The 26,126-nt window shown below is 42.3% G+C and overlaps 1 protein-coding gene across 4 annotated transcripts in view; it reads left to right on the plus strand.

Moving 5' to 3' along the window:
• The first annotated feature begins 606 nt into the window (after positions 1-606).
• The window catches only part of PIGQ (phosphatidylinositol glycan anchor biosynthesis class Q), a 34,949-nt gene continuing 9,429 nt past the window's right edge, over positions 607-26,126 (plus strand). For 2 of the 4 annotated variants that reach the window (XM_062588151.1, XM_062588154.1), the window contains exons 1-9: positions 607-630; positions 4,186-4,274; positions 4,790-5,490; positions 11,917-12,048; positions 13,624-13,744; positions 19,348-19,474; positions 20,213-20,366; positions 23,330-23,441; positions 25,575-25,655. In XM_062588151.1, the coding sequence (XP_062444135.1) occupies positions 4,817-5,490; positions 11,917-12,048; positions 13,624-13,744; positions 19,348-19,474; positions 20,213-20,366; positions 23,330-23,441; positions 25,575-25,655 (1,401 nt within the window). In that variant the 5' untranslated portion in view covers positions 607-630; positions 4,186-4,274; positions 4,790-4,816. Of the gene's footprint in view, positions 631-672; positions 689-1,803; positions 1,892-4,185; positions 4,275-4,789; positions 5,491-11,916; positions 12,049-13,623; positions 13,745-19,347; positions 19,475-20,212; positions 20,367-23,329; positions 23,442-25,574; positions 25,656-26,126 lie in introns of those variants that run through there. The other 2 variants (XM_062588153.1, XM_062588152.1) reach the window with 2 other exon arrangements.

Raw genomic sequence — 26,126 nt, forward strand, 5'->3', positions numbered from 1 at the left:
TGGCTCTCCGCAGCCCACGGGTAAGAAAGGCTGCAGCAGAAGCTGGCAAAGTAAACTGCTGGGGCCTCAGGGAAAAATCCTGGGCAGGCTGAAAGCTTGGAAAACTGGCGGGTTTGGCTGCCAGAAATTTAGAAGGGACTGTCTTAAAACTGTACAAACTCGAGCACCCCCTCCCACGTGCACACCCCCTTTTTGTGCGAAGGAACTACGCCAAGCACAGCAGAGAAACAAAACGGGCACACACTGCTTATGTGAACGCAGCACGGCGAGGAAACCAAGGGGTAGCGAGGGGAAGCAGGGGCCATCTCCCCCGCGGCCTAGCTCCCTTCCCTCGCGGAGGTGCGCTGCAGAGGTGAGGGCGCCTGCGGGCCGGCTACGGGGCCCCCCCTTCCTGTGGGCCCGTGAGGCGCGGAGACCGCCCGCAGCGCGGCAGTCACCGGCGCGGTGTCCCCCCGCGGCCCTGCGCACGCTTCTCCCCTGGAGCCTTCAGCGGCGGAACCTTGAAGCCGGTGCCCAGCGCGCCGGCCGGACCGCCGCGAGAGCACAAGCGCGCCTCTGGCGGGACGGCGTATCTTAGCAACCGTTGGGCCGCCCCCGGAAGTGGCCCGGGTGGCAGGAGCGGGCGGCGCGGTAGGAGGGCGGCGGGCCCGGGGAGCCGGGCGGGGGGCAGCGGGAGCGAGGCGATGAGGTCATTGCTCTCTGCCTGCCTGGCCGCGGGAGGGGGGCTCTCCTTTTCCCCCGGAGGTAGCGCCCTGCCTGCCCTCAGCTTCGGGCCTGCCTTACCGTGCCATGGGTCCCGCTGGTTTGGCCTTCCCTCCGCCCAGCTGCCTCCGGTCCGCCAGCTGTGGGCAGGCTTGGCCCTGAAGGGGCTAATCGGCTGCTCTGCACTGCGTCCGGTGACTCCCATCGCTAGGAGGACTTGGGCAGAGGGCGGCAGACGTGCTCCCAGCACATTTTTGTAGAGGCAGCTGAAGAGCCAAAGGGTAGCACTTTAATTAAATAGCCTTTAACCAGGCTTGGATTGAAACAAGGGGGATTGAAGAGAAGGCATTTTACAGCTGGGAATGTTTCTTGGCCTGTCCATGTCCTTTGAGTATCTTCTTGAACAAAGATCAGATTTGTGAATCACAAAAGAAAATAGCAAAAAGTTGGAAGACTTTGCTGGGAGACAGTCCTACAGCTTTTTGCAAGGGATGGGCATAACCAGTTTTTCAGTGATTTTGGTATTTCCTGGCCTGGTGACCCTAAACCCTGCAGAAGGACTTCTGAATTGTCAGCCATAGATTCACCAAAGCCTGTGAAGGCAACCTGTCCACTACTCCTTCGCATAGCCCGTACTGATGTGGGAGCCCATTTGATGAGACTGTGGCACTGCCAGTGCTTTAACATTTAAAATTATGAAATGAACCCTGTAGCCTGTGTTCATTTGTTTGATTTAAATAGCAAGTTAACTAATTTTGTGTTCTATCATCTTTTTCTCCTTTTAGGGTTTCTTTTTTTCTTTTTTTTTTTCTTTTTTTTTTGTGGTATGGGTACTTGGGGAAAGGCTGGGGGTGTTGGCTTAGAAACAGTGGGCAGTTCTGGGCATCTACTTGGAAGCATGGAGTAAACATACTTGGATATTTCTTTTAAAATGAGCAGCAGAAGAATAGATGGCTGTAGTGACATTTAAAATGTCAATTTTAGGTTTCCAATAGTATATTAAAATGAGTAAGGTATACGCCTGTCATCTTTACACAACAAATCATAGAGTTGGGAACAAAAGCTCTGCTTCCTGAGCTCCAAAACCTGCCAAATTAGTATATAAATATGCCAATATGCCAAATTAACATATAAATAGGACACAGCCTGCTTTCAACTATAGGAGTATTATGTAGCCTCAGAAGAACAGGTGAAGTATTACACTGCTTGTTGTAATACTTGTTGATTGTTCAAACTGAGCTATAGTCATGGTAGTAAGCCAAATGAAACTAAGTTAACTTAAAAGGTTGGGAAGGGCAAGAGAAAAAACAAGATAGAGAAGATAAGGACGAGAAATGGTGTTCCTCCATGAGATTTTTTCCCCACTATTTATATGGCTGTTTTTTAAAAAAATTCTTGTTGAAAAATAACTAAATAAAAGAGTCAGTTCGATAAGTATTCTCTGAAATGTCTACTCTGTGGGCACATGTTTAGGAAGGAGAGCCATATAGAAACACTGGAGATCTCTGGTGGTGATACTGTCAACCAATGGTGACACCTCTTGAGGAAAAGTAAGAATAAAAACTCAATTTTAAAAAGATGGAGGCTTATCTTTTCAGTATTACTGAAAGTAGCTTTGATAAATAAAACAAATATTTTAAAAAGCCATTCAAGTAGGGTTATTTCTTCATTTTTCTCTCAGGCCTATAAAATGGCCAATTCAATGTCCATTTGTAAAGTATTTGGTTGTTGGTAAACTTCACTTGTAAGTTTTTGGTGCTGTACTATAGCTAGAATATTATACCTCTAGCTAGATTTATATTATTTTGAATAATTTCTGAGCATATGTGTGTATGTTCCTTTATTTACATATTATTTATTTCCTTGTTTCTGTTCATATGTATATAGGTCTTAGCAAAAAAAAAAAAAAAGAAAGAAAAAAAAAGAAAAGAAAAGAAAAAAAATGCTTTTTCAAACCTAAAGCCAAATCCTGGACCAAATCTCATCTCACCTAGTATTTCTTTAACAATCTGAGTAAGGCATGGAGGAAGTGGTGCAGGAAAGACTATTTTGGCTGGTCGTCTTGGACAAACCACACCATCTTTCTAAAGAAGGGAGAAGTGAAATGTAGGAGATAGGTTTTATTTCATATTTGTTGTGAAGGACTAATCTAATTAATAGTGTTTGCTGATTTTCATCAAAGTTTCTTGTCTGTTTCAGGAAAGATTTTTCTCAGTAGGAAGTGTGTACTTTTTCTTCCTCGCGATCTTCCTCAGAAAAGCCACCCTGATATCTGTTTCAATAGAAGTGGAAAACAAGTTTTGATATCTTGTTTTTCAGTCTACCTGAATCTAATAGACACTATGCTTTGTCTAGTGAAAGACTAAGTCTTTCAGTTGTACTTCAGGTCAGTCACATTCTCCACACCTGGTGTCCTGTATCTTTGCAGCCCTGAGATGTCACATGCTATTTTCTCATTCTGCTTTTCTTTTGATACAGGGTTCCGCTTCTTTTTTCCCTTTTGCTGAGGGCCAAGGAAGGGGAGCTCTATCTCCCTGTGTGGCCTCAAAATGCCAGAGGGATGTGCCAGGTAGTGAGGTGAGGTGCTCCCTCCCCTCAGGAGCTGAGAACACCATCTACTTCCAGCAGCGTGCTGCAAACACAAAATCTCTCACAAGCACCCTTACACCTCTTTGAAGGGCAGTATTGGGGTGTGCTCTGCAGTTTTGCAGTAGAAGGGAAAATTCAGGCCCTGAAAAACATTAGTCTTTGCAATTGTTTGGTTTTCCACCATGGCATGAGTGAGATAGGTGCCAAGGAAACTTCACCTTTTGCCTCGAGGGGCTGACAACTCATTCATGAGCAAGCATTTGCTGCTGCTGTATTTGGCAGAGCTGTGGTTCTGAGCCTAGGTTAATCACTTGCCTTTGCTGCTTACCCACTGCCTACTCCAAGCCTTAGCAAATTGCCAGATGCTGAGATTTACTCGATCAATTGTGTTGTATTAAATAGAAAGAAGAACAAAAACGCTGGGGACTTCCACATCGTGCATCCTATCTACATGTTATAAATACACTCTCTGTTTTTCTTTCCAATTGACTGGGTCCCTTGTACAGGAGCCAGCCTTAGGGGCTTGTAGAGTTTTCACATCTCTAACAAAGCACTAAAGGACAGAAAAGGACAACAGGCACCGGATGCTGATTGTTCTGTACCAGTGCACTCCTTACTGCAATTATTTTTCTGTTAGAAATCTCGACCTTATTTAAAGAGATGTTGTCAACTGCCTTAAAGCTCCTTTTTGTAAAGGTCTTATAAAGCCATTGAAATGTTTTCTTAATGACATGAAGAAAAATGGATTAGATAAAAAAAATACTGATAAAGTAAAGATGGTTTTCTTCTTTAGGATCTTTCATCTAATGCATTAAAACTAGTGTATAAACTTTAATTAGTTAATCATCATAGTCTTTTCACAACATAACTCAAAATTATTATCTCTATTTCCAGATGAGGGGAGTGAGACAAGAAGAGTTGAGTGATCTGACCAAGGTTGTTCAGTGAGTTTGTTAGAGAACACAGCTCCCAATTCTTAGAAGGTAAAGAAGGCTCTGAAATTATCTTGCTTCATAGCATAAACCAATATTTGATTATGAGTAATGGGAAGAAATATTCCCCAGAGGTATCACAGTGTGTGTCTGTCTAGGCTTTTCTCTGTGGAGTTTTCAGGAGTATCCAGTGTCAGAACTAAGATACCAAGATCCAAGACTGGATAGATTCCTGATCTTGGCCAGTCCAACAGTGAGTGTGCTTCTCAGTGTACCGTCATGAAAGATTGTTCCAGGGCAGGAAAAATGACTTTGCTGAGAAATTCCAGTCTCACCACCCATCATTTCAAGGACTAGGGTTTATTAGGAGCCTACTAAATACTTCTGTGATGTGAAATGCCTGTTGGTTGTCACAAATAACAATACCTAGTTTCAGTACAAGTGCAAGTGATTGGACTTAGTGTTTTAAAACCTGACTGGGCCACTTCACCAATGACTTTGATCAGATCAGATTTTCTTTGTATGTAATTGCCATCCTCTAATTTTGTGTTTGTGTTTATTGGCAGGTGTACTATTCTGTAAGGATCGCTGTCATGGTACTTAAGGTCTTCTTTCCTTCGTGCTGCTCCTCAGCAGAAAGTGGCATTTTGATCGGCCGTTGGATCTCAGAACAGAACTCTGCTATTATCCTTGCAGTGGTGCATTTCCCTTTTATTCCTGTCCAGGTGAAGCAATATCTCAGTGAAGTCCAGCAGGTGACCAAGATCAAAGTTTCTGTGCTTGGCTCGTGGAGCAACAGCAAACAGGAGAAAGAAGAGAGTCTGAGTAAGTTCTTGGAAGACCTTGGGACAATATTTTCCCATGAGCCATGGATTCAGATAAGCAAAAAGAGAGACAGCAAATTTTGGAGTTGTTCTACACTTCAGAAACAGTCTAACAGCCCTAAGGAAGAAGAAATCATCTTAGTATATTATGACCAGCGTAAAGTCATGCTTTCCCATCTGCATCCCCTAGTGGACACAACTACCTCCACTGACCGTAAGGTAGATGATGCTTCAGAGCTCGCTGCTGTGTTTGACACAGTTGCAAAGAGCAAAGTACTGTTCATGACAGACAGATATGATGATGGGCCCATCAAATTGACCCACTGGCAGTCAGATGGAGTTGAAGCAAGTATCATCGTGGAGCTGATGAAGCAGGCCTCTGTGCCTGCCTGCATGCTGTTGACATTCCTGCTTTCATTTACCTCTGCGATCTGTAAGAGCAGGTAAGCAATATGATGTTGGTCAGTTTACTTGCTGCATGGAAATGTAATTCGTGCTTTTAGGACAGTGCAGGTAGTGATCCTGCTCAGCTGCAATAAGAAATACTGACTAGGAAATGGATTTTGTATAAATTGTACCAATCTCATCATATCTCCTAGTAGTGCTTGTAGTCCTACAGATCTTAGGTGCCTTTCAGGTGTCTGATTTCCTGATCTCTGAGATCATCAGCATGTAAAAAGGCACTTGGATGCTACAGTAGTTCACATAATGGGTAGGGACTGCAGAGCTGGGCTATATCTGACAGGAGATTATGTCTTATAGAGTGCTTTTCTGAGAACAGGACCGTGGTAGATGGCATTTCCCAACAGCATTGCAGCCCTTTTCGTGGACTGTAATCCCAGCAGGCACAGTCCAGCAGATTGTAGGTCAGACAGACTACCTTGTGTGACTGACACAGTATTTTGCTATGGAAGTGCAGACCCAACTGCAGGGAGGTGAAATGTGGGAACCAGTTCATAAGTGTCTTGGCTGTTAGAAGAGAAGGGGAAAGGGCTGCTGTTCATGCCAGTCTCACTACAACTACAGGCTAACACAGTATAAACTAGTGATATATTAGGTTCCACAGGCAACAGCAGGTAGAGAAACACCTTGCCAAATCATCTGTTGCAGACAGGCTACAGCGGACCTGCTGTTAAACTTTGGGGAGTTTCACGGTTAAGCACAAGGCTAAAGATTCTCAAACATAGTGGAATTCTTGGAGGACCTGGAAGGTCTTTTGGGGGAAGGCACAGAGCTCTTCCTCATTTGTAGCATGGGTAGCTCAGCCCTGCTTTAACTTCATTATAGTTGAAATGTAGGTTTTCCAGCTATAGCATGGCTGGCAGAATGATGTGAGGGTCTTCCTTAATGGCTTGATCGCTGGGGCTCCCTAATCTCTGTTTGCTATGAATCCCTCCATGGCTGTGAAACATCAGAAAATAGTGTGTCTAAATCCATCCTCTCTCTAACAGGCAACAGTATTGCAACCTTGTGACCTTATAGCAGGAGGTTACAGGGAATACTGATGTACTTGAGTCTTTGGTTAAATCCTGTTGTCTGTCCTTGACTGGAGTGGGATTTCACTGTTGTGAACAGGATGCTTCAGCTGTAATGTGTGGCAAGTGCATGCACTAAAGAGAAATTCTGAGCAGATTTGAAAAGGAAAAGCTTAATAACATGTCTGGGCAATTGACTGGTAAGGTTGTGCTGGATTGCCAGAAAGGAGATTGGAGTTCTGGTTCCAAGCTGCAAGAGGACACTTTGATTAATCAAATTTACTACTGTATTCATGGATAAATTTTTCTCAAGTATAGCCTAAGGGTATGGGAAGTAGAATCTTTTAACAGGTTTCCAATTGTATGATACTGTCGTGAAAAATTACAGTGAAACTCTTCATATACAAAGATTTGTTGAACAGTAGGATTACTCACTTTGATGTAGAAGGGGAAACTGTCCATTTTTAGACTGTTCAAATAAAATAGATTTGCAATCAGACCTGATATAATCAGGAACCACTGATTCATGGAATGGCTTCATAGACACTGGCTTTGCATTTGGCTGCCAATGGTAATGAAGTCAGAATTTTGTAATTAGATAGAAGATTGGGAGGCAGAAGGTTGGAAGTCCTTTCCCTAGCTTTTCATGGACTGTATATGACCACCAACAAACAAATTGACTTTTTTATGCATAGGCACTTGGTCTCAAGATCAGACTTCTCACCTTGATCAGTGCTAGCACTCAGACCAGGCTTAAATTCAGGTTTAGCCCAAGCCTCACAGGCTCCGGAAGGCAAGGATCCAAGCATAACTTGGGAGCTCAGGCTCATTCCATGCAGCTTGGCAGGTCAGGCACAGGTAACTGATCTTCTAATTTCAGCTTTTCCTAAACCCAGTACAGCTGCTTTGAGCCAGAGCAGCAGCCAGGTAGCAGCCACTGTGTATACCAGCATGCAGAACGTGAGGCTTGCTGTGCTTAAACCAAGGTTGAATATATTTTTAATCTTGGGGGATAGATACAGATTTGCTCCTGTTTTGTTTTATTCACCTGTAGTATCAGCTTGATACTTATCTATTTTATGGGTGTTTTAAAACAGTCTGGGAGAAAAGAGATTAATACCTGGTTTTATGACAAACCTTCTGCCTGACCTTTTAAGTCATTTAATGCAATTCAGTTCAATTTACCATGTTATGCGAGGTACAACTTCCTTTTTTGCTTATGTACACAATGCAGGGAAAGTTCGTAGTAGTTGAAGATCAGTGTCCTTCCTGTCCCCTACTCCCTGTGCTGGGACATACCTAGCATAAAGTGAGATCTACCAGGTCATTTCTGCTTCTGATCAGAGGAAAGATAAAGAAGGAGAAACAAGGCCTGGCTGGAACTGAGCCCCGCTGGTTTTATACCCTTCCGCGTCCCAACACAAGTCATCAAGTCTCTGTCTCCACACTGTGGCACACTCTCCCAGTCTCAAAGGGAAGACAGTAGTGTTGCACTACTTATACATCCTGAATCAGAGATGTTTCAAGATTCGTTACTCTAGGGTAGTTCCTTTTGGTAGTTTCCTTGGTTTCTTTGGGGATAGAATCACCAAAGGATCCCCTCTCTCTCCAGAGAGAGGGAGATAAGGATGTCTCCTTGTCCAAACTTCTCCAAGCACCACTCAGAGGCTGAAACAGGTCTGCTGAAGTCAAACCAGGTGATAATGGAGCCACTCTCCAATGACACTCACTGAAAAGTTTTATGTCGTTTGGTAATTGTCCAACTTAAATATTGTACATTGATTGTTACATTCTATTTGATGCCTTTTAGGGAGATCACTGTAGAATTTGGCTAACTGTTCTCCTGTGTAAAGAAAAAGTCCTTTCTTTAGACAGTTTTCAGTGAGAGAGTCTCAATTTCAAAATTTCCATATTCCCTTTGCACTGACAGCTTTCTCTCTTCTGAGATATACCACAAGACTTCTTTCTTTCCTAGGTTTTTGAGATACTAAAGGAAAGTCAGCTTTGAAAAGCTAAAGAAATACATTAACACTGTGCACTTGAGCTGTGGAGTCTTGGAGGTTTTGGCATGTTTCTGTCATCATCTGTATATGCCACTGCTGTATATTTGTGTGAGGAAGCAGAATGATATATTTAGAAATTTCAGAAAGCAAGTTTTCTTTAGGCACTAACATTGATACAAGCTTTTAAAATACCCTTAAGTCCTGTACAAGTCTTGCTTATCTCAAGATAAGGCATTTCTTCAGCACCACCTTGTGCTAAGTGGTGGTCATTACAATTTAATCTTTCAGAGGGACTTGTGTGCAGAATTTCCATTACCACTGAAAAGTCTCTAGTGTGCTGTTGGGAACATTAGTGATTTAGGAATGAGGCAACAGTTTATGTGTGCGCCTTTTGGAGAGAGAGAGAAAAAGAAAAGCTGCCTAATAGCATTTTACTGACACTGTGTGACTTCTGATTCTTCATCCATAAGAGAAATATTGTTCCTGCAGTTTCTAGCAAAGAGCAACAAAGCAGCCAGGGGGTTCTGGTTAATGGAGCTTTAACATTTGCCTGTGATCCAATTTCAAAAAGATTATCCAATGTGTGAAGAGTCCATTCTTATTCTTGGAATGAATTTGAATTGGAAACTCAAGGTGTACTCATGAAGGCTATGTTAATTCATTGTTAGAATCCCTTACCTTTGGAAATACCTCAAACATTTCCTGCTGCATGCTTTTTAAATAATGTAATGATATAAATGCAGTCTTTTTTTTTGTATTAGGTTAGTTTTCCATTATACTTCTAAAAATCATTCCATATACTATGTGTGATAAACAGGTGGGAGCATTTATGGTGATGCAGGAGGTAGGAGACCACACAGGAAGTATTTTTGGCTTTCTTCCTCAATGATTTTACAGATGGAAATTTTCATAGCTCATCTTGCGACTGTTTTTATTGCACTTTTTGTTATGTGTCTTCATTTAAATGTCTGCATTTATATGCCTTCTCTTGGTTAAGAGTGGAGTAGAGGTTGGTCTACTTGATATTTCATGGAAAGAAAAGTGAAAGAGGTAGCTGTAATACAGACAAGCACAGACGTTTTAAGTATCTTTTCCAATATGTGAGACAGCCTCATGGCCCATCTTGTTTAAGGAGACATGTTTGCCTGTTGGAAAACATTGGAGCAGGTAGACACATGGAGGATGACCTTCTAGGGACAAGGCTCCTTTGATAATGGTTATCACCTATGTGACACACTCCTCGCTGGCAGAGCAGAGCAGGAGACTCTCCTTTTCTTTGACACAGATGATGAGAGGTATCTGGTCAGTGGGAGACCACCAAGCCTCTTGCTTTTGGAGTCATGGAGCAGCAAGAATAGTAAAAGAAACACATGTTGCTTGGAAAGGGTGGGGTGGGGGGCAGCCCACTGAGCACAAGGCCCCAGAGCCATTACTTCCTACTTGAATTTTCATCCTTACTCTTCTGGACATAACCTCGCTGGAAAAGAGAGCATTTCTCTGCAAGTGCAATTCTCTGCTGTAACGAAGGCTTTCCAGGTCAGAATTTGGAACTACTGGGCTAGAATGTAATTGGAAGAGAAAACTCATCTGCACTTGTGCCTTGGTGAATCTGCAAAGCCAGGTCTTTGAGATCAGTGGCCAGCATGATTATCCACTGTGTCTCCCTGCCCCCATATCATGCTCTTTCCTCTGTCACTTTAGATATTACCTCCTGACAAGTCAGCTGAATAACAGTACGTTCATTTGTCTCTGAGGAAGGTGGCTGTAATGAAGAGCTGAATAACTCAGAGGCCTTGAATTAAGGAGAATGATTCACAGTACATTGCACGGATTTCAAAACCAATGTATCTGAAATTTTAATAGAGAGGGAGAAGGAGACTTAAGGACCCTGGTTTTAAACTGACAAACCTTGCATAAAGTATGGTTGAAAAGGCTTAGAGGGATGGGGGAAGGAAAGAGAGAACAACTCTAGTGAATCAAACATGATTTTGAACTAGCCATATAGTTGCCATTTGTAGATTTGCTTGTGAGGGTGGAATATTTTATAAATAACAGCAGGAGCCCCACTCTGCATTTTATATTGTCGACTTATAAACTTACCCTGCTGCTAGACCACAGGCTAATTTCTGCTAGATGAAATCTGATGAAAGCATGTACACTTTTCATGGAATTCTCTAGTCCAAATTCACTAATGATCCAAACAGCTGTACAAACTCAAAAGCAAAGCAGGCTACTAGAAATGGATTTAGCATTTGGAATGAATGCAAACTGAAGGAACATGCCAAAGCACTAAAAGAGAGTAGGTGAAAAAATAACAAGAAGTGAGCAGAGATTCCTGCACCTTTAATGAGAGAAATAACTATTGTATGCAGGAAAGAAGTGATCCCAGTTATGTCAATGTCCAAATATATTCCTCAGATCAAATATGGTACTTTATGTCACTGTACTGCTACTACATATTCTTTCAGCAACCTACCTTCAGTGGCTTTATTTTGGACTACACAGGATCACTATTGCTCTCTGCTTTCTGGGTTGTGTGGTAATAAAAGTAACTCCCAAAGATAACTGGGCGTCATTCAGTACTTTTCTTCTGAGTCATAAAAAAGAAGTGTATGAATATTCCCTCCCCTACAAGCCTAATGTGGATGTTAACTTTGTAACCTAATTAAACACTAAGTGTTGCGTTAGCTACTTAATACTGGTCACCCTTGCCAAGGAGATGTGAAGAAGATAGGAATGAAGACCTCGAGAAAGAAATTTGGAAGCAATGAAGAGAAAAAAGAAGAAAAAGGTAAGTGGGAAATAAAGGAAAGAGATAAAAGGGAATTGCAGGAGAAAACAAGTTGTTTGTAATACCTAGCACCTGACAGAAGCAACTAGACAATTAAAGAATTGTTTTTAATAATATTGGGATTTAAGTTGCAAGAGTAAGAGGCAAGATCCTTGGTAATATTCCAGTCCAAAAATCCAGTTGTTAATTCAAAACTATATTGTATCCTTGCTCTATATACAGAACTGCCTTCACGTCAGCCTCTCAGAGACATAAAGCTGCATGCCATCGTAATGATGCATCCTAAAACACATGCTGGAATCAATATTGCATTCTGGCTTTTTTGGAAGAGATAGGTACTTTGTTTTACAGGATTACAGGTGGAAGTAGGAGGCCATGTTGTCTGCTTTAGACGTCTTGGTTTGGAAAGGCTGCCCAAATTGTATTAACCTCTAAGAGAGTCTTTAATGTCTAATCTTCTGTAATCAGTCTATGTTGTCACCATCTGTGGTTACACAACCTTACTTTATGTTGAATGTTTTGTGTGGGAGTTTGTACAAACACGATACAACCTAATTTGTGACAAAAGCAAAAGGGAAGATTCACATTATTTTTCCACAGAATGCTGAAGTTTTGGCCCTTGTCTTTCTTATGGAGTAAACTCTCAACTTGTGAGCAGTTGGGACATCGGCTGCAGCACCTCCAGGTCATCAGCAGCAACAAGAAGGCTCAAAACCAGATCCAACTAATGAGGTATGGAGTATGCACAAAGACACACACATCATTGCTCTATCTCCTTCTGGAGCCTTTGTCATCAATGCACCAACTGATTTCTGCTCTAGCTGCCAAAAAAATCATTTCCCTGGCTAGGGTGTCATCAGCAAGCTTATCCTACAGCTGCCGTCTTGTTGTTTTTCTGTGCTGGATGTTGTCTAGTTTGTTGTTGCTTTGTGTTGTGATTTTTGGCCTGTAGTGGCTTGATGTATTTTCTGTTCCTAACTCTGACCCTGTACTTATTCTGCAGGATACCACTGCTCCTGCGCTGAGTTGCTTACGGAGCTCTGGGCTCTGTTTTGTGTTGCTAATCTCCTTCCTTTCCACTCAGAAGTCTCAGGCACCTACCTCGCCCAAGTGGTATGGCCAGACAGAGGTGAGGTGGCTCCTTTTGGAGCTGGAGGTTCAGTGAACCCAAACCATGGGTGCTGTGCCCACTGCAAGGCTCCACAGGTGGCCTGGCTAGCACAGCAACTCTGCAAGGTCCTCACTGCACTGTGTTGTGTTGACTTGCTCTCTCAACTCCCTTCTAGTTTGCTGATCTTTACCCTGCAGGCTGTTTTATATTACGGGTATGCTTTTTGCCAGATACTGCTCTAGCCTAGGAACCAAGACTGGGATATTGCCAAGGTTGCCCAGGGAAAGCTTGTACTCTACCTGTGTATAATGCATTGCTATCATGACTTCCACAAGCTTAATACTTTCACAGATGGTGTCGCTGCTAACCAAAAACTTAATATTTACTGGCATTTTCTATAAGAGCAGAATGGTTTGGATACTCCTGTCTTTTGCCCACTCTTTCAGGGAATCTTTCTGCAAGTAACTGAAAACCAGAGAGTCCAACAATAGTAACAAAATCAGTGTAACAGAAAAAGCAGATGTGCAGCACAGTGAGTAGAAGAGGGAGAGTCAGAGATCAAATATTGAATGCCCTGTGGCCATTACATAGTGAGTCTTGTTCTGTGTGGCTCTCTGATCCTGCAGTAGTAGATTCCTGAGGAATACTTAAAATGGATCAGTACATTTTAAGGCTAAAAGTAACTGTGGTTGTTTAATCTGATATCCTGCATAACTCAGGTCATGGAATTCCATTCAGAAACTCTAGTAGTGAAAGGGCAGTTCATCAACCCTTCTGAATATGTTCATTTACCCAGAAACACTATTTATTACATTGACTAGTGGTTCAACAAAAGTTTACCTCTTGGAGAGCCATCAGATCTCAATGTGAAGTTCATCTTGAGTGCCAATGCCCTTAATATTGCTAAATCCCCGCTGAGTATTTATACATTGCCTAACATGCCTCTTTGCAGCTTCAGTGTCACTATTCACTCATCCTGCTAAAATGGTACTTTATTGTAGCAGGCTCCAACTGGCCCAGTGTTTTGCCACAGAAGTAGCAGTGAAAGTCAAAAGATCTCTACAATGCATCTCTTAAATAAATTGTCCTTTTTCCCTGGATGATAAGAGGTTATGTAAGTGAAGCCACTAGTTGTTGTTGAAACATTAAACACTGACCTTTTTCTTTAATGTTCTTTCTCTTTATCCCGCATTCAGGAAAGCCAACATCTTTGTCTCACTGATGATTGATGTGGTTCTGGGGATACTGCTAATGTCCTGGCTGTACAGAAAGAACCGGATTGGTCATCTTGCTGATACTCTTATACCTGTGGCTGATGTGAGTCTCAACAGAGCCTTTATTCTTTTGCCTACCATGCGTAGTGACCAGCTCTTGATTCCTGAGGTAGTTTCAAGGAGGCAGCGCCTTATGTACAAGAATTTCAGAGAGAGCCTGTCTCCAGTCAGGCAAATCAGGACTCCTCAAAACCAGTGAAGTCTTCAGATCAAGCCTACTGTGGCTACTCAAAAGGAATACAGCTGTGCTTTGAGTGGGTAGTGAGTAGTAGTTAGAAATTTACTGGAGGACTGCTCTAGCTCCCAAAGTAACAAGAATATCTCGGACGCAACAATGCAGCAGCAGACTGGAGTCATTACTAAGCCAGAGTACTTTTATTATGGAGTTGACAGGAAGTGTCCTCAAGTTGTTGTTATGTGGGGCATTTAGAAAAAGAAAACAGTAGTCTGGGTTGAGTCTGATAAACTACTGAAAAACCAAACTTGACAAGCAGTGCAGCTATTCTTGTGAAGAGGAATTTCACGAGGAAGTCTAAAGGCCATAGCCAGTCAGGATCCAAAACCTTGAAATCCTTTCTAAGGACTCTGGTGTGGAGGTGATAGACAGGAATGACTTGCTGTGTCCTGTGCTTTTCTCAAACATCAGCACCTCTTGCCCACTAAAAACGCTCAGCACCAGCATAAATTCATGAAGAACAAGTATGACTCATAATATCCTGATTTTCAGGTAGCTTATTTTAAGTGCATCACTCCAATACATCTATTCAGTGGTAATAAGGAATATCTAATGTACTTTAGAGGCTGGAGACCAGATCATTAATCAGAAGTTTGCTCTATTTTAAGAGCTTCTTTGTCCTGAGAATATGTGTGTAGCCAGTGTTGAGCACTGTCCTGACCCTGCACAGCCTAATCCCTTCTTTGCCCACTTTTTTTTCATTGCTGGGAAATAAGGTCAATATTTCCATTGGTTTCTTTCTAGCAACTGTGGGTCTTCTGTTTGCTCTTTCTCCAACTTCTAAGTTCGGAGGAATTTTACTCTAATTATAGAATTCCAGCGACAATATATTTTCTCCTACTCGTCTTTCTTGAGAAGAGCTCGGAGTTCCCCTGCCGATGATCTACTTGGTCCATGTCTAACATTTTCAGCATCACGAGCTGATGTGATGTCTCTAATCATTCTTGCACATGCTCTGCTTTCAGAGTGTACAGAGTAGCCAGCTTAGCTGTGGATCATCATTGTTACTATTTTTATCTTTTCTACTGAAACTTACAAGGATGACATGTTTCAAACATTTTCTTCAGCAGCAGTGATAGGTATGAGAAAAGACTGCAGTTCTTGGAATAAATTTGATCTTGTAGTTTTTGAGCTATAAATTAAAAATCTTTGGTAAGTCTTACTTCTAAGTCTTTTTCTTTACAGATTTTTCAGCTGGAAATGTTTAAGTTCTCTAGAGCTCTTCCTCAGGGATTAATGTAAGGGTCTAGCTCTTAGAAATCTGATTTCTTAACAAATCTGCAAGGAAGTGGCTTTTGGCTGCAGTCCTGTTTTCACAGGTGGCTCCAGGAACCATTCCATCTGCCCAATGTCTTTGGCAGATGCATGCTCTCCGTGCTCAAGGTATATCTGATCACAGCACCTGTCCTGGATGGGCTTGCCTGTGAGAGTTGCTTGTTCATTCCTCTTTCAATAATTTAGCTCATCTGTCAGCCCATTTGCACATCATAGTGTCATTTATTTCCACCAGGTCTCCTAAAAAGGCAGACTTGAAGATCATCAAGAGCTGTTTACTTACTTTCCTGGAAGCATTAACTCCCACTGCTATAGGTGGCCTAATACTCATTCTGTACCTCTTTCTTCTTTGTGGTATCTCCAAGCTTTTTGATTCAGGCCATTTACAATTCCTCTGACTTCCCAGATCGCTTTCTTCTTTTAAGAGTATTAGATTGTGGACGAAAAGTTATTTGGCCTTTTACTGCCTTTAGTGGGCAATGATTCTTGTGCATTTCGGGCCTTAAAAAATACAGAACTGAGTGATCCCAAAATAAACCAATGACTTAAGCATGTGGTGTGCAAGCCAAGATCACTTTGTTTTCCAATATGACAGCAAAATCTTCTCTTAGCCATTCAACAGTAGGTTTCCGCTTTACTGCTGAGTCTCCATCTGGTATGCATTATTCCCATCACTTGAGCTTTCTCGAGTGCTTATGTGTTACCAAGTTCAGTAATGAAAACTTTCCCATGTGCAGGATGAGTGACTTTTTCTTCCCTAGTCCTCCTTGCTCTTCTGTTTCTGATAAGCACCCCAGATCTGATGATAGCATTAATCTCCTTTCACCAGTGTATCTGTTATATATAATGTTTTATTCACTAATAACGTTATTGATTTGATTGATTTTTATACTGACAAACTTTTAACATTGTGGAGGTGTGGGAGCTGAATAATGTGCGTACTTTTTCTGCCTTCTTCTGGCAGTTCCAGCCTATCATTTCCACGGGTACTGTTGTGTACCCCTCTCTTTTGTTTTGTTTTTGCATGTTAATTGAAATCCAGCTGCCAAACTGTAGCTTAGACTTCTTTTGCTATGGCTTTTTTTATTATTTTTATTTTTTGCCCCCAATCAAATATCTCTCTGGAAAGAAACAGGAGCAGGTAAGTTATTTTAACTCTTGTCAGTTGTCAGGGTCACAAGCTCAGCCTGCTTACCTGAGGATCAAGCCATGTTCCTTGGCTGTCATTCATCATCTCCTGATATAATGGTTCTCAAATCAGCACTTAGCTGGCGACTGTTGATGATGCACAAGACATCATGAACTGCAGCTCCCACTTTCACTGCTTGATGAGCTGTGCTGACTGTAATAGCAAATTGCCTTTGTCGGTATATAAAGCAGATGTGATTCAGAGACACCTGGGGAGTAGCCGTATGCAATACAAAGGACTGATTTTGAGCAGACTTTCAAAACCAAGCATGGAAAATGTGAATAATCTCTCTGTAAGTGCCCTCACAACTCCTACCCACCTTCCTCCTGCTTCCACCAGGCTTCCAATGACAGTTCTTATTTTTGCTTTCCTTGAGACAGCCTTTAAAAAAAATCAACCAATTGAAAGTGCTACGCTTTCCTGTTTTAAAAAGAACTGCTTATAAACCTTTTTTCCCTCACTTCTTCCATCCTGGCTGTGTTTTCTTCTCCTTACACTGTAGTATCTTTGGAGCAGTATCATAGATCATACCTCCCAAAATGTTACTGGGACTTAGTGATAAATAGGATGCAAGATTCTATTCAGTCATGTTCTGCTAATCTGTAAACCAAGCAGAGAGAATACTACCTGGAAAATAATCTTAGATGTCATTTGTAAAACAGTGAAACTTAGAGCCCCAAAGTCCTGCAACAGGCACAGGGCAAATGTGTATGTTAAGAAGGGCTTTTATTTCTTTAACTAGAGCATGTGCATAAATATTCTATTCCCTTACACCGGTTACATGCAGCTTAGCCCTATATATTGCGGTTTGAAACAACCTTTAAGAGCTTATAGAAAAACCCAAGTGATAAGCAGAATTAGACAGATAATTTAGAGTGGTAGACTTGTGTATCTTTCTCTATTGATGTCACATCACCACTAGAGCCTCTAGATATGAAATTTAGCAAGTAGACTATGACTATAAAGAAAATATGCCCACAGTGATCTAATCTAAACCACCCTAGTTGCAGTCTCCAGGTTGGTAATGTCCCTACAGCCCCTTAATGAAACAACTTCCATGTAATACACTGTATTCCAATTATTAATATTAGGTACATTCAGCGTTCGTGGCTACAACAAGAGGACTGGACTTCCTAGCCACCTTTTCTGATTCTGCTTGTTGTTGATCAATATAATGGGAAAACAACCTGCAATGTTATGACTTATGACCTCGTTCTGAAGGGCTTTGCCCAGCTAAGTACAGCAAGCCAAGGCACCTTGCCAAAGCTGCAGTGCCCTGTCAGAATTTAGCGGCACCTCTGGAACTGGAAATGTGAGAAATATTCAGTGTTGGAAAACAGCCTTGCTGAATGACTACTTTCAAGCATTTAAATATTTCATTAACATCCCCAAATGCTTTTTCTGAGTTACAACTGCAACATTTTAAATATTAAAAACAGTCTATTTATAAAGTAGCTAACACTTCTTTCTCAGCAACAAGGCTAAGAGCCATGAGTTCAAGCCAGTTCTGATTTGCAGTGAGATAGTTTAAGAACTGCTGAGGTGGAAAGTGAATGAAAGAAAAAAGGGAACCATGTTATTAAAGGAACTTTTGGTCAAGCTGAAGATGGAGCTCATAATTTTGCCACTACATTAAAAGTACATGTTTACAAACTCATTTTACAATGATTGTGTTGGTTAATAAATAAAATGGAGTCATTCTTTGGAAATCATGTGCCTACAGAGAAATTATGCATGTGAACGTTGGGGAAAGTAGGCTGCAGTGCATCAGTTTCAGGTAACATGTCTCGATTCTTCTGCACACACACAATTTTCACTGCAACTGACATGCATGGTTTTGGTTATGACTGGAGTTTTCAGAGGTTGAAGGCTTTCACTCACAATCTCAAACAGTTCATGCAGGAAAGTGTTAGAGGTCATTTCTCCCAGGTATGTTCCCCACCTGTTTGCTGGAGACTACCACTCTCAGCTACCTCAACTAACAATCTGGTGAATGGACTTCACCATTGGTTTCAGCGTACATGAAGAGGTTAAGCTGCACAGTGCTACGGCTGAGGAGCAGAGCCATCCCTTTTTCTGCTCTGCCTACTGCAATGAGGACCTCTGGCAGAGGGATGGGATGGAGAGTTAAAATCAGTAAATAAAATCAACCTAGGATTAAATCACCAAAGACTGTGAGTCAAAGCTTTCAGTGACTCAGGTAGTGAACTCACTGAGGCTTTGTTCTCAGTGACTCAGAGGGCTTCTTTTTTACTTGGATGCAATAGGTATCTCTCCCAGAAGCCTGCAATAGAGACAAGATAATGGCAGTGCTACTACAATGTAGCTAAGCAAGATTAGCACTTTACAACACAGTTAATCTTGCCTAATACACCACAGGTTATAAACAAAGTTTACCTATATGTAAAGTGTGCTTATTTAATGTTTGCTGCCCTGCCGTAAACACACACAGGTGTTTTGGTGTAAAAATTCACCTTTCCTGTCCAGGGGTGCACCACCCTCTTGCTCTTTAAAAATCCTGATAGCCTTCTCCATAGTTAAATTGCTCCCTCAATTCTGACTCTTCAGTTGTTGGTCTAATGAAGTTGGTTTGTGCACTTGCATTTGCCCATCTCTTGCAAGAAGTCTCAATATGTCAAGAAGTTATACTGTGCGAGTCTACTAGAGCTGACCAGAAACAAACACTAGGTTCATGTTCCCAGCACTGAGACCATTTAAGCAGGTTGGCTTCGTCTTGTGCTGTTATGTTTAGGTTTAGAAAAGAATCATTTGTGCAAAAACTAGCTGATTTAGCTAGTTGTCTGCAAAATAATTCTTTGCTTGCATGCTTTCTTTCCACACTGGTTTTTAGGGTGTGGTGAGAATATTTTGTGCAGTGGGGTAGCATGTTCAGTACACTTGACCTGTTCAGTGCAATAAGTCTTTTATATCATTTACTTGTTTGTAGCATATAGCTAAAGAGCTCCAGGACCTGCTCCAGTGGCTAATGGGAGCACCAGCTGGACTGAAAATGAACCGAGCTTTGGATCAGGTTTTGGGTCGTTTCTTCCTTTACCACATCCATCTTTGGATTAGTAAGTGCAACTGTTCAACTTCCCAGCCTCCTCTTTCATCTCTTCCCTCCCAAGTGTTTAATATTTGCCTAGAGGTAAATAATGAATCAAAGTGCACTGCTGCAAGTGCATACTTGTCTGTGAGTCTTTCTGCTCTGGGAACTCAAGCCAAAGTTGGATTCCCACACAAGAAAGTCATGCATATTAAATAAAGTGCTTGTCTTGATGCTTTGCAAATAATGGAAGTTACAGCAGAACTTACTCTTTGGTGCCATTAGTGGTTAGTGTCCAAGGTAAAGTTTTAGTTCTTATATAGACTTTTTTAGTCTTTGCCCTGTAAGAGGTAGTTGATAGGATAGGAATGAGAAGTGTTATCTCAAGAACCAAATGCAGACCCTATCCTAGGAAGCTGTTTCAGTGAAGACTGACATGTGCAGTTAAAATGTATCTATGAACGTGGACACAAATCCAGAAAAATAAATCACATATGGAGTTCAGTGACTCCTCTGTTCAAACTGAGCATATGGTCCCCTTCCTCACAGAACTGACACACCTGGACAGAGACCTAGGAGGGAAGAGAATTTCTGTAGGCCCTCCTAAATAGAAGATGGCCATCTGAAGGAATTTTCTAGTTTTACTTCCATGTTGTCTTAGCTGTGATCTCTGGAGTAATATTCTAGGGCAGAGTCTTTTGGGAGTTTCAGCAGGGTTTCAGTCAAATGTCCTTTTCTTACTCTGACACTCTGTGATGTCCACTAGGCTACATTCACCTGATGTCTCCATTCATTGAGATGATCCTCTGGTATGTTGGTCTGTCAGCTTGTCTGGGCCTGACTGTGGCTCTTTGCATTATCTCTGACATCGTTGCTCTTCTGACCTTCCACATCTACTGCTTCTATGTCTACGGAGCCAGGTGAGTTGATTTCTTTTGTTTGTGTCTTAGGTATGTTTGGAGAGAAGGGCTAATGCACATGCACAGGGCATGTCTTTAATTTGTGGAGTACTGCAGCTAACAGCTCTCTGCTGTAGCAGATGCTTACTGCTGATGTTGCCAAAGCCTCTTGCTAAATCAGAGCAAGACCCTTATCATACAGAAGCATTAGCTAAAAGCAGGTATCTGAGATACCTGGTCACAGTGGCTTGATTCTTTACCAAAGAAGCCAGAAAACCTAAACCTTCATGTATCATATCTCTGGGATATTCATTCATTTTGTCATGAACCCAGATATCATACTGGGTACATACATTCCTGGTATAGCTCTTTTGAATTCACAATTTAAGCTGAAAATTAATTTATTGCATTCTTTTATGCATGTAGAAGTGATGGCCACAGCAGTACAAGCAGCCTATCTTTCAATTCCCTTGCATTTAGTGTTTACTTATTGTGGTGGTGACCTGGAAAAAAAAACTACATAAGAGGTATAGTGCAATAAAGCAGTTCATGCTGTACTTTTGATTCCCTCTTTTTAGCTGTACCCTACTCAGTAGTTTAAGGGGAACTGGAGGGGAGGAGGAGGAGCTGAGAAGTTCAGTCCCTGACTGTGCCCTGCTTTAGAGGTTCTGTCTGTATCATGGCGCCTAGCTGGCATGTTTGAGGTTGCAGCATGGCTGTGACACCATCCCTGCATCATTGCCCAGACCTACTGAAGGGCCTCATGGCCTGGGAGCCAGGGAGAAGCTCTGAGGGAGGGGTGTGAGGGGCTTTGGGGCACATTCTGGGTTTACTGGGCACATTGAGTTTACCGTGCAACCAGCATGCTCTGTTCATGCCCTCCATTGACACACGTGGCCACTCGGCATCACACAGGGTACTGGGGAATATCTGCTCCTTCAAAGGAGACAAGAGATAAGGTAATCAATAAGGGAATCTTTGGCCTAAAAAGTACAGATTATCATCATTCCTTCACAAGATAAGAATAGAGGGCTGTACATTTTAAACAATAGAAGAAATAGTAGAACTTTAGTAACAGGTAATGTCGGAGATGGTTAGAAATACTGAGATACAATTTATGAATCAGCTTGGTTGTGAGCATGAGGCTTACACCTGAGATCAGTACTATCTATGTGGAGTCTCTTCCCAGCACCCCTACTTTGTGGAGATTCTTTCTTGAGCTTTGAGGAGTGGATACATAGCTTTAGTCCCTCATAGCTGTGCAGTGAATGGAAATACGAAAAGCATTTTCCCTGCTAATTGCTTTTCCTGCATGAGCCACAGGGAGCCAGTCTGCCAGCCTCAGATGTCTGCTGCAGCTCTTTATCTTGAAGCAAGCAGCAGCCCTGCTGTGCCTGGTGTCCCCCATGGAGAGTCAGGAAAGGATGCCAGTCACCCACATCCACGAAATCACAACACTTTGTGTTTGTGTAGCTGGCAGGAGAATTTGCTGGTTCAGGTGATGGTGACATCTAAGATCCTCTTCTGAAACTAACCACATAGTGAAATGAAAGTGGGCACGTGGTTAAAGTGTGGTGCTAATAATGCCAAGTTCATGGGTTTGATCCCCGAATGGGCCACTCGTTTGGGGTTGGACTAGATGATCTCTAGAGGTCCCTTCCAACCTTACCAATTCTATGATTCTGTGATGTGTGTGCAGGTAGCCAGTCAAGGTGGGGCAGATGCTATATCAGATACACGTGCTTGATATTATGTCATGGTGCATGGGGGAACAGGCAGGTGCTTAGTCTGAGCCGCAAGGCAGGACAACTGAAGGAGTTGTTCTGGCACCCTCTTACCTAGAGATTAGTGCACTGAGCTGTGCCTGCCAGCCCTTTGGGGGCACCCTGCCAATTCCTTGAAGCAGTTAGTGTTCCTCAAACCAGATTACTCTCTTGGATAAGACTCCTTGCCACTGCTTTCACAGTGCTGTCTTGAAGTTTGAGCAGCTGTTACACTTTAACTAGGCTAGTTAACCAGTCTGCCTTTAGTAGGTCGCACTTTCTCAAGCTCTGTTCTGCCCCACAGATTAGTTGTATCCCACTTCTTTACATCCATTTATGTTGGAGATTGCTGCCCAGGGTTCTTTGTCCCTCTTCTCCACTCCATGGGCTCTTTCCTGCTATATCAAGGTATTCTGGAGGTGCCTCTGTTTCCCACCTCTTATTACCCCAAGCTTCTCCCACTGTTGCCATCTTTATGGGAGGCAAGTAGCTTCAAGTGTCATAGCACCAACTTGCTAAAGCCTAATGATGAAAAGATGTCAAAGGGGTGCCACCGTCTATTTGGTTGATCTCTTCTCACTTTTACAGGTGTTTGAAACTGTGGTTTACTAAAGCAGTTGCCAGGGACTCCCATCCTTTCCTATTTACCCCTTTGTCTCTCTGTGCTGTGTAGGCAAAATTGAATTGTATTGTCTCAGATGAAAGGGGCAAAGATTTAGCTGCTGCTGCCGTAGAAAGGGTGTGAAGTGAGGGGAACGGAGCAGATAAAAAATGGAGAGAAAAAGCTGAGCCCTGGGGAGTAAGCTTACTGCTTATTTTGCTATAGTGAAGGAAGTGGCAGGAGACTAGTGATTGCTCCTGCTCATAGGATCCTCCCTCCTGCAGAACTTGCTGTTCCCCATATGCCAACTCCATTATCAATAGTAGCAGAAATCCTACAATCAAGAGCTTCGTCATAGGCAGGGGACATGGACATAACTATTGCCCTCCACTGATCCATAGCTTTCAGCAGTACCCTGCTTTGTCCATGCCAAGGGACAGCCCATATACAGATGACTGAGCAATTAGTATTTTATCGGCATCATTCTTGTGTTGATTTCTTTTGCCACCCTGAGTTCTGTGGCATCAATCAGTGGGTGCATGAGTGTGATGATGACAGCTGCTTTGTGTTGAAGCTGGAGAGCTCACAGTTCTAATTCACAGTGTCTTCTCTTTGCTCAGGCTCTACTGCCTGAAAATTTATGGCCTGTCGTCTCTTTGGCGCTTGTTCCGTGGGAAGAAGTGGAACGTCCTCAGACAGCGGGTAGATTCCTGCTCCTATGACTTGGACCAGGTAGTGCTACAATGCCAGGGACATGTTGCAGGATGCTGCCTGCAGGCAACATGACCCTGTTCTGCTTTGTTTAATATTGAAACACAAACCACAGGAGGTTTCATAGGGCCCCAAAAAAGTGCATACCTTCACACTTTGTGTTGTCGGCTCTTCAAACAAATCCTTGGACACTGCTGTCTTATAGCACCCCATCACTTCTCTGCATGCTCAGGAGACCTAATTCTTGGAGGTGCTGAGCACCTGCAGGGCACCCTTGTGAACATCAGTGGGTGGTGCAGATGTTCACACCCTCTCTGAGCACAGGTGGGAGACTGAATATGGAGGAGGGATGCAATTTAAGAAGTGTTGCTCAGGGGTGTTGGCATGGTAACAGACTTCCTATAGTTTCTATTAAAAGGCCCTGTTTAATTCGTGTTGCTTTGGAGCCTGGCCCACACATTTTCACTGGAACAGCGAATGCTTTTTTTTTTTTTTTTTTTGGTGTGTGTGTGAAACAGTTTAACCTCATTTCAAATTCTGAAATTGCACAGAAGAGTTCAGCCAAGCCTGTCTGTGCCATGCCTGCTCTTGCAAACACGAGTAAAATGTCTGGGAATAAAAAATCACGATAGTAATATTTGTTCCAATTGTTACCTGTTATTTCACAGCTCTGGGTGTTTATTTTGCTGAGAATCGTAGATACCATGAAGAGATCTGGCTTGGAGAGGCTGGCTCATGTCTCTGCAGCCTTCTTTGCAATCTAGCTTGCAGTGCTGTTTGGTAACTTCCAGGGCCAGTATCTCTCTCTCTCCGTTGTGACATATACTCTTAAGCCTCTTCTATCACAATGGAAGAGCTATTTTTCTTTTTCCATAGTGCTGGAAAAGTAAGAGCCTCTGTGTCAGGAACACAATTTACATCAGTCTTCTGTCCCTATGTGCTTTGAGAATAATTAGTTTGGCACTTCAAGCTTCATCCTGCTGCTATGGAAGCCAGTGGGAGTTTTGTCATTGGCCTAGGTGGGAAGAGACATTCAAAGCAGACCTTAAAAGACTTACTGAGATGCTAAGCAACAGTAGTGGAGTCATGAAGGAGGGGAGAAACACGTTATGAAGAGAAGTGAGCGAGGGATGGGTTATGATCTATTTCTGATTACACACTTAAAGCTGGGATGTTGATCTGCCTCTGGGACAGGACTGTCTGGGTATTTTCTTTCATAATATGCCATAGTCATGTTCTCTTTCTGAAAAAATGGCCGTGCCTTGTGTTCTTTTATCTTCTCTGTTCTGGAAGCTGTGCCTGCAAATTGAAGAATCAAATCCTCATCTGTCATAAGTCTGCATTTCTCCATTGATTCCACTTGGAATTAGTTTGATTTTGGCCAACTGGGCTGGCCTGAAATAAAAATAATGTGTTTTGTGGGCAGTGGAGCTAATGACAAATGCTTTCCTATGGATTTTTCTCTTTTATCTCCTAAACATTGCTCCCCTTTGCCCCAGTAACCCCAGCTTCTTTCTCTCTCCCTCTGGCCCTGATTTTGGTGACACCTCCACTGAGCAATAGGCAGAAGTTCTGTGCCTGCTCCTGAGCTGCAGACTTGCTGGCTGGCCAGCCAGTTGCTTCCAGTGGCAGTGTTAGTGCTAACTATTTTCTGTCAGCTTTTCCCTAAAAGGAAACACCAATTTGGAGAAAAGAAAAAAAAAAACCACATTTCAAATTTCTGCAGAATTACCTACCAAATTTCTACTTCTTTCTAGCCTTCTATCTTTTTTTCAGGTAAAAACTGGCCAATGGTTTTACAGATCATGGGGGTAGGGGATGGACAGACAGCGTTATCGCATAAGCCTTGTTTCCTAAGGAAGCTGGCCTAAAATAGGAAATCTCGAGTATTGTCTGAAAAGGAAAAAATGCTGTCAGAATCTATCTTACATATCCTTCCAAACATAATTCTGTAACAGGGAGCCTTCTAAAAAGGCCAGTGAGAGAAGCAGCACTGAAAATATTCAAGGTAACAGTTATTCACATAGAGAGTAAAAAAAAGTATTTAGAATCTTGCAAATGCTCATTGTCTCACCACTTCCTATTGTTCTATTTTTATTTTTATTTTTTTGCAATTGCTGTGCTAATGATTGTTTGTGTTTCTTTTTCCTCTAGTTATTTATTGGCACTTTGCTATTTACGATCCTACTGTTCCTTCTGCCTACAACTGCACTGTATTATTTGGTGTTTACCCTGGTAAGATTTAACCCTTAAAGCCAGTCACATATAATCTTCTGATATATTAGAAAAAGGATTCCTAGTCATTTACTGTCATCCACAAAGAAAATATTTGTCTGAGTGTCCCAAGAAGGTTGCCACACAGCTTACAAAGATCAAGTAAATGGAATTCAGGATACATGACTATGTTTCTCCAAAGGGTATTTCCAGCAAATCAAAGTCAGCAGGACAAAACATTCCATGTATTTCACTTAAAAGTCATTTTTAATCTTTCCTCCCACATCTGGCATAATGGCCGCTGTAGTTTGATCCAGAACTTCTCTTTCTGAAAATTAACCTACTGTGTTACATGTTCTCAGCCAGGTTTTGCTAGGAGGGTTGGACTTTTTCTTTTCTACCTCCAATATGACCAGTGTGATTTGAGGCCTGAAGCAAAATTTTCCACAGGCAGTAGCCTCCACAAAATTTCAACATCTCTTTTGAACCATC

This window comes from Rhea pennata, chromosome 15 (genome assembly GCF_028389875.1).
Source record: "Rhea pennata isolate bPtePen1 chromosome 15, bPtePen1.pri, whole genome shotgun sequence".
Classification (NCBI taxonomy): Eukaryota; Metazoa; Chordata; class Aves; order Rheiformes; family Rheidae; genus Rhea; species Rhea pennata.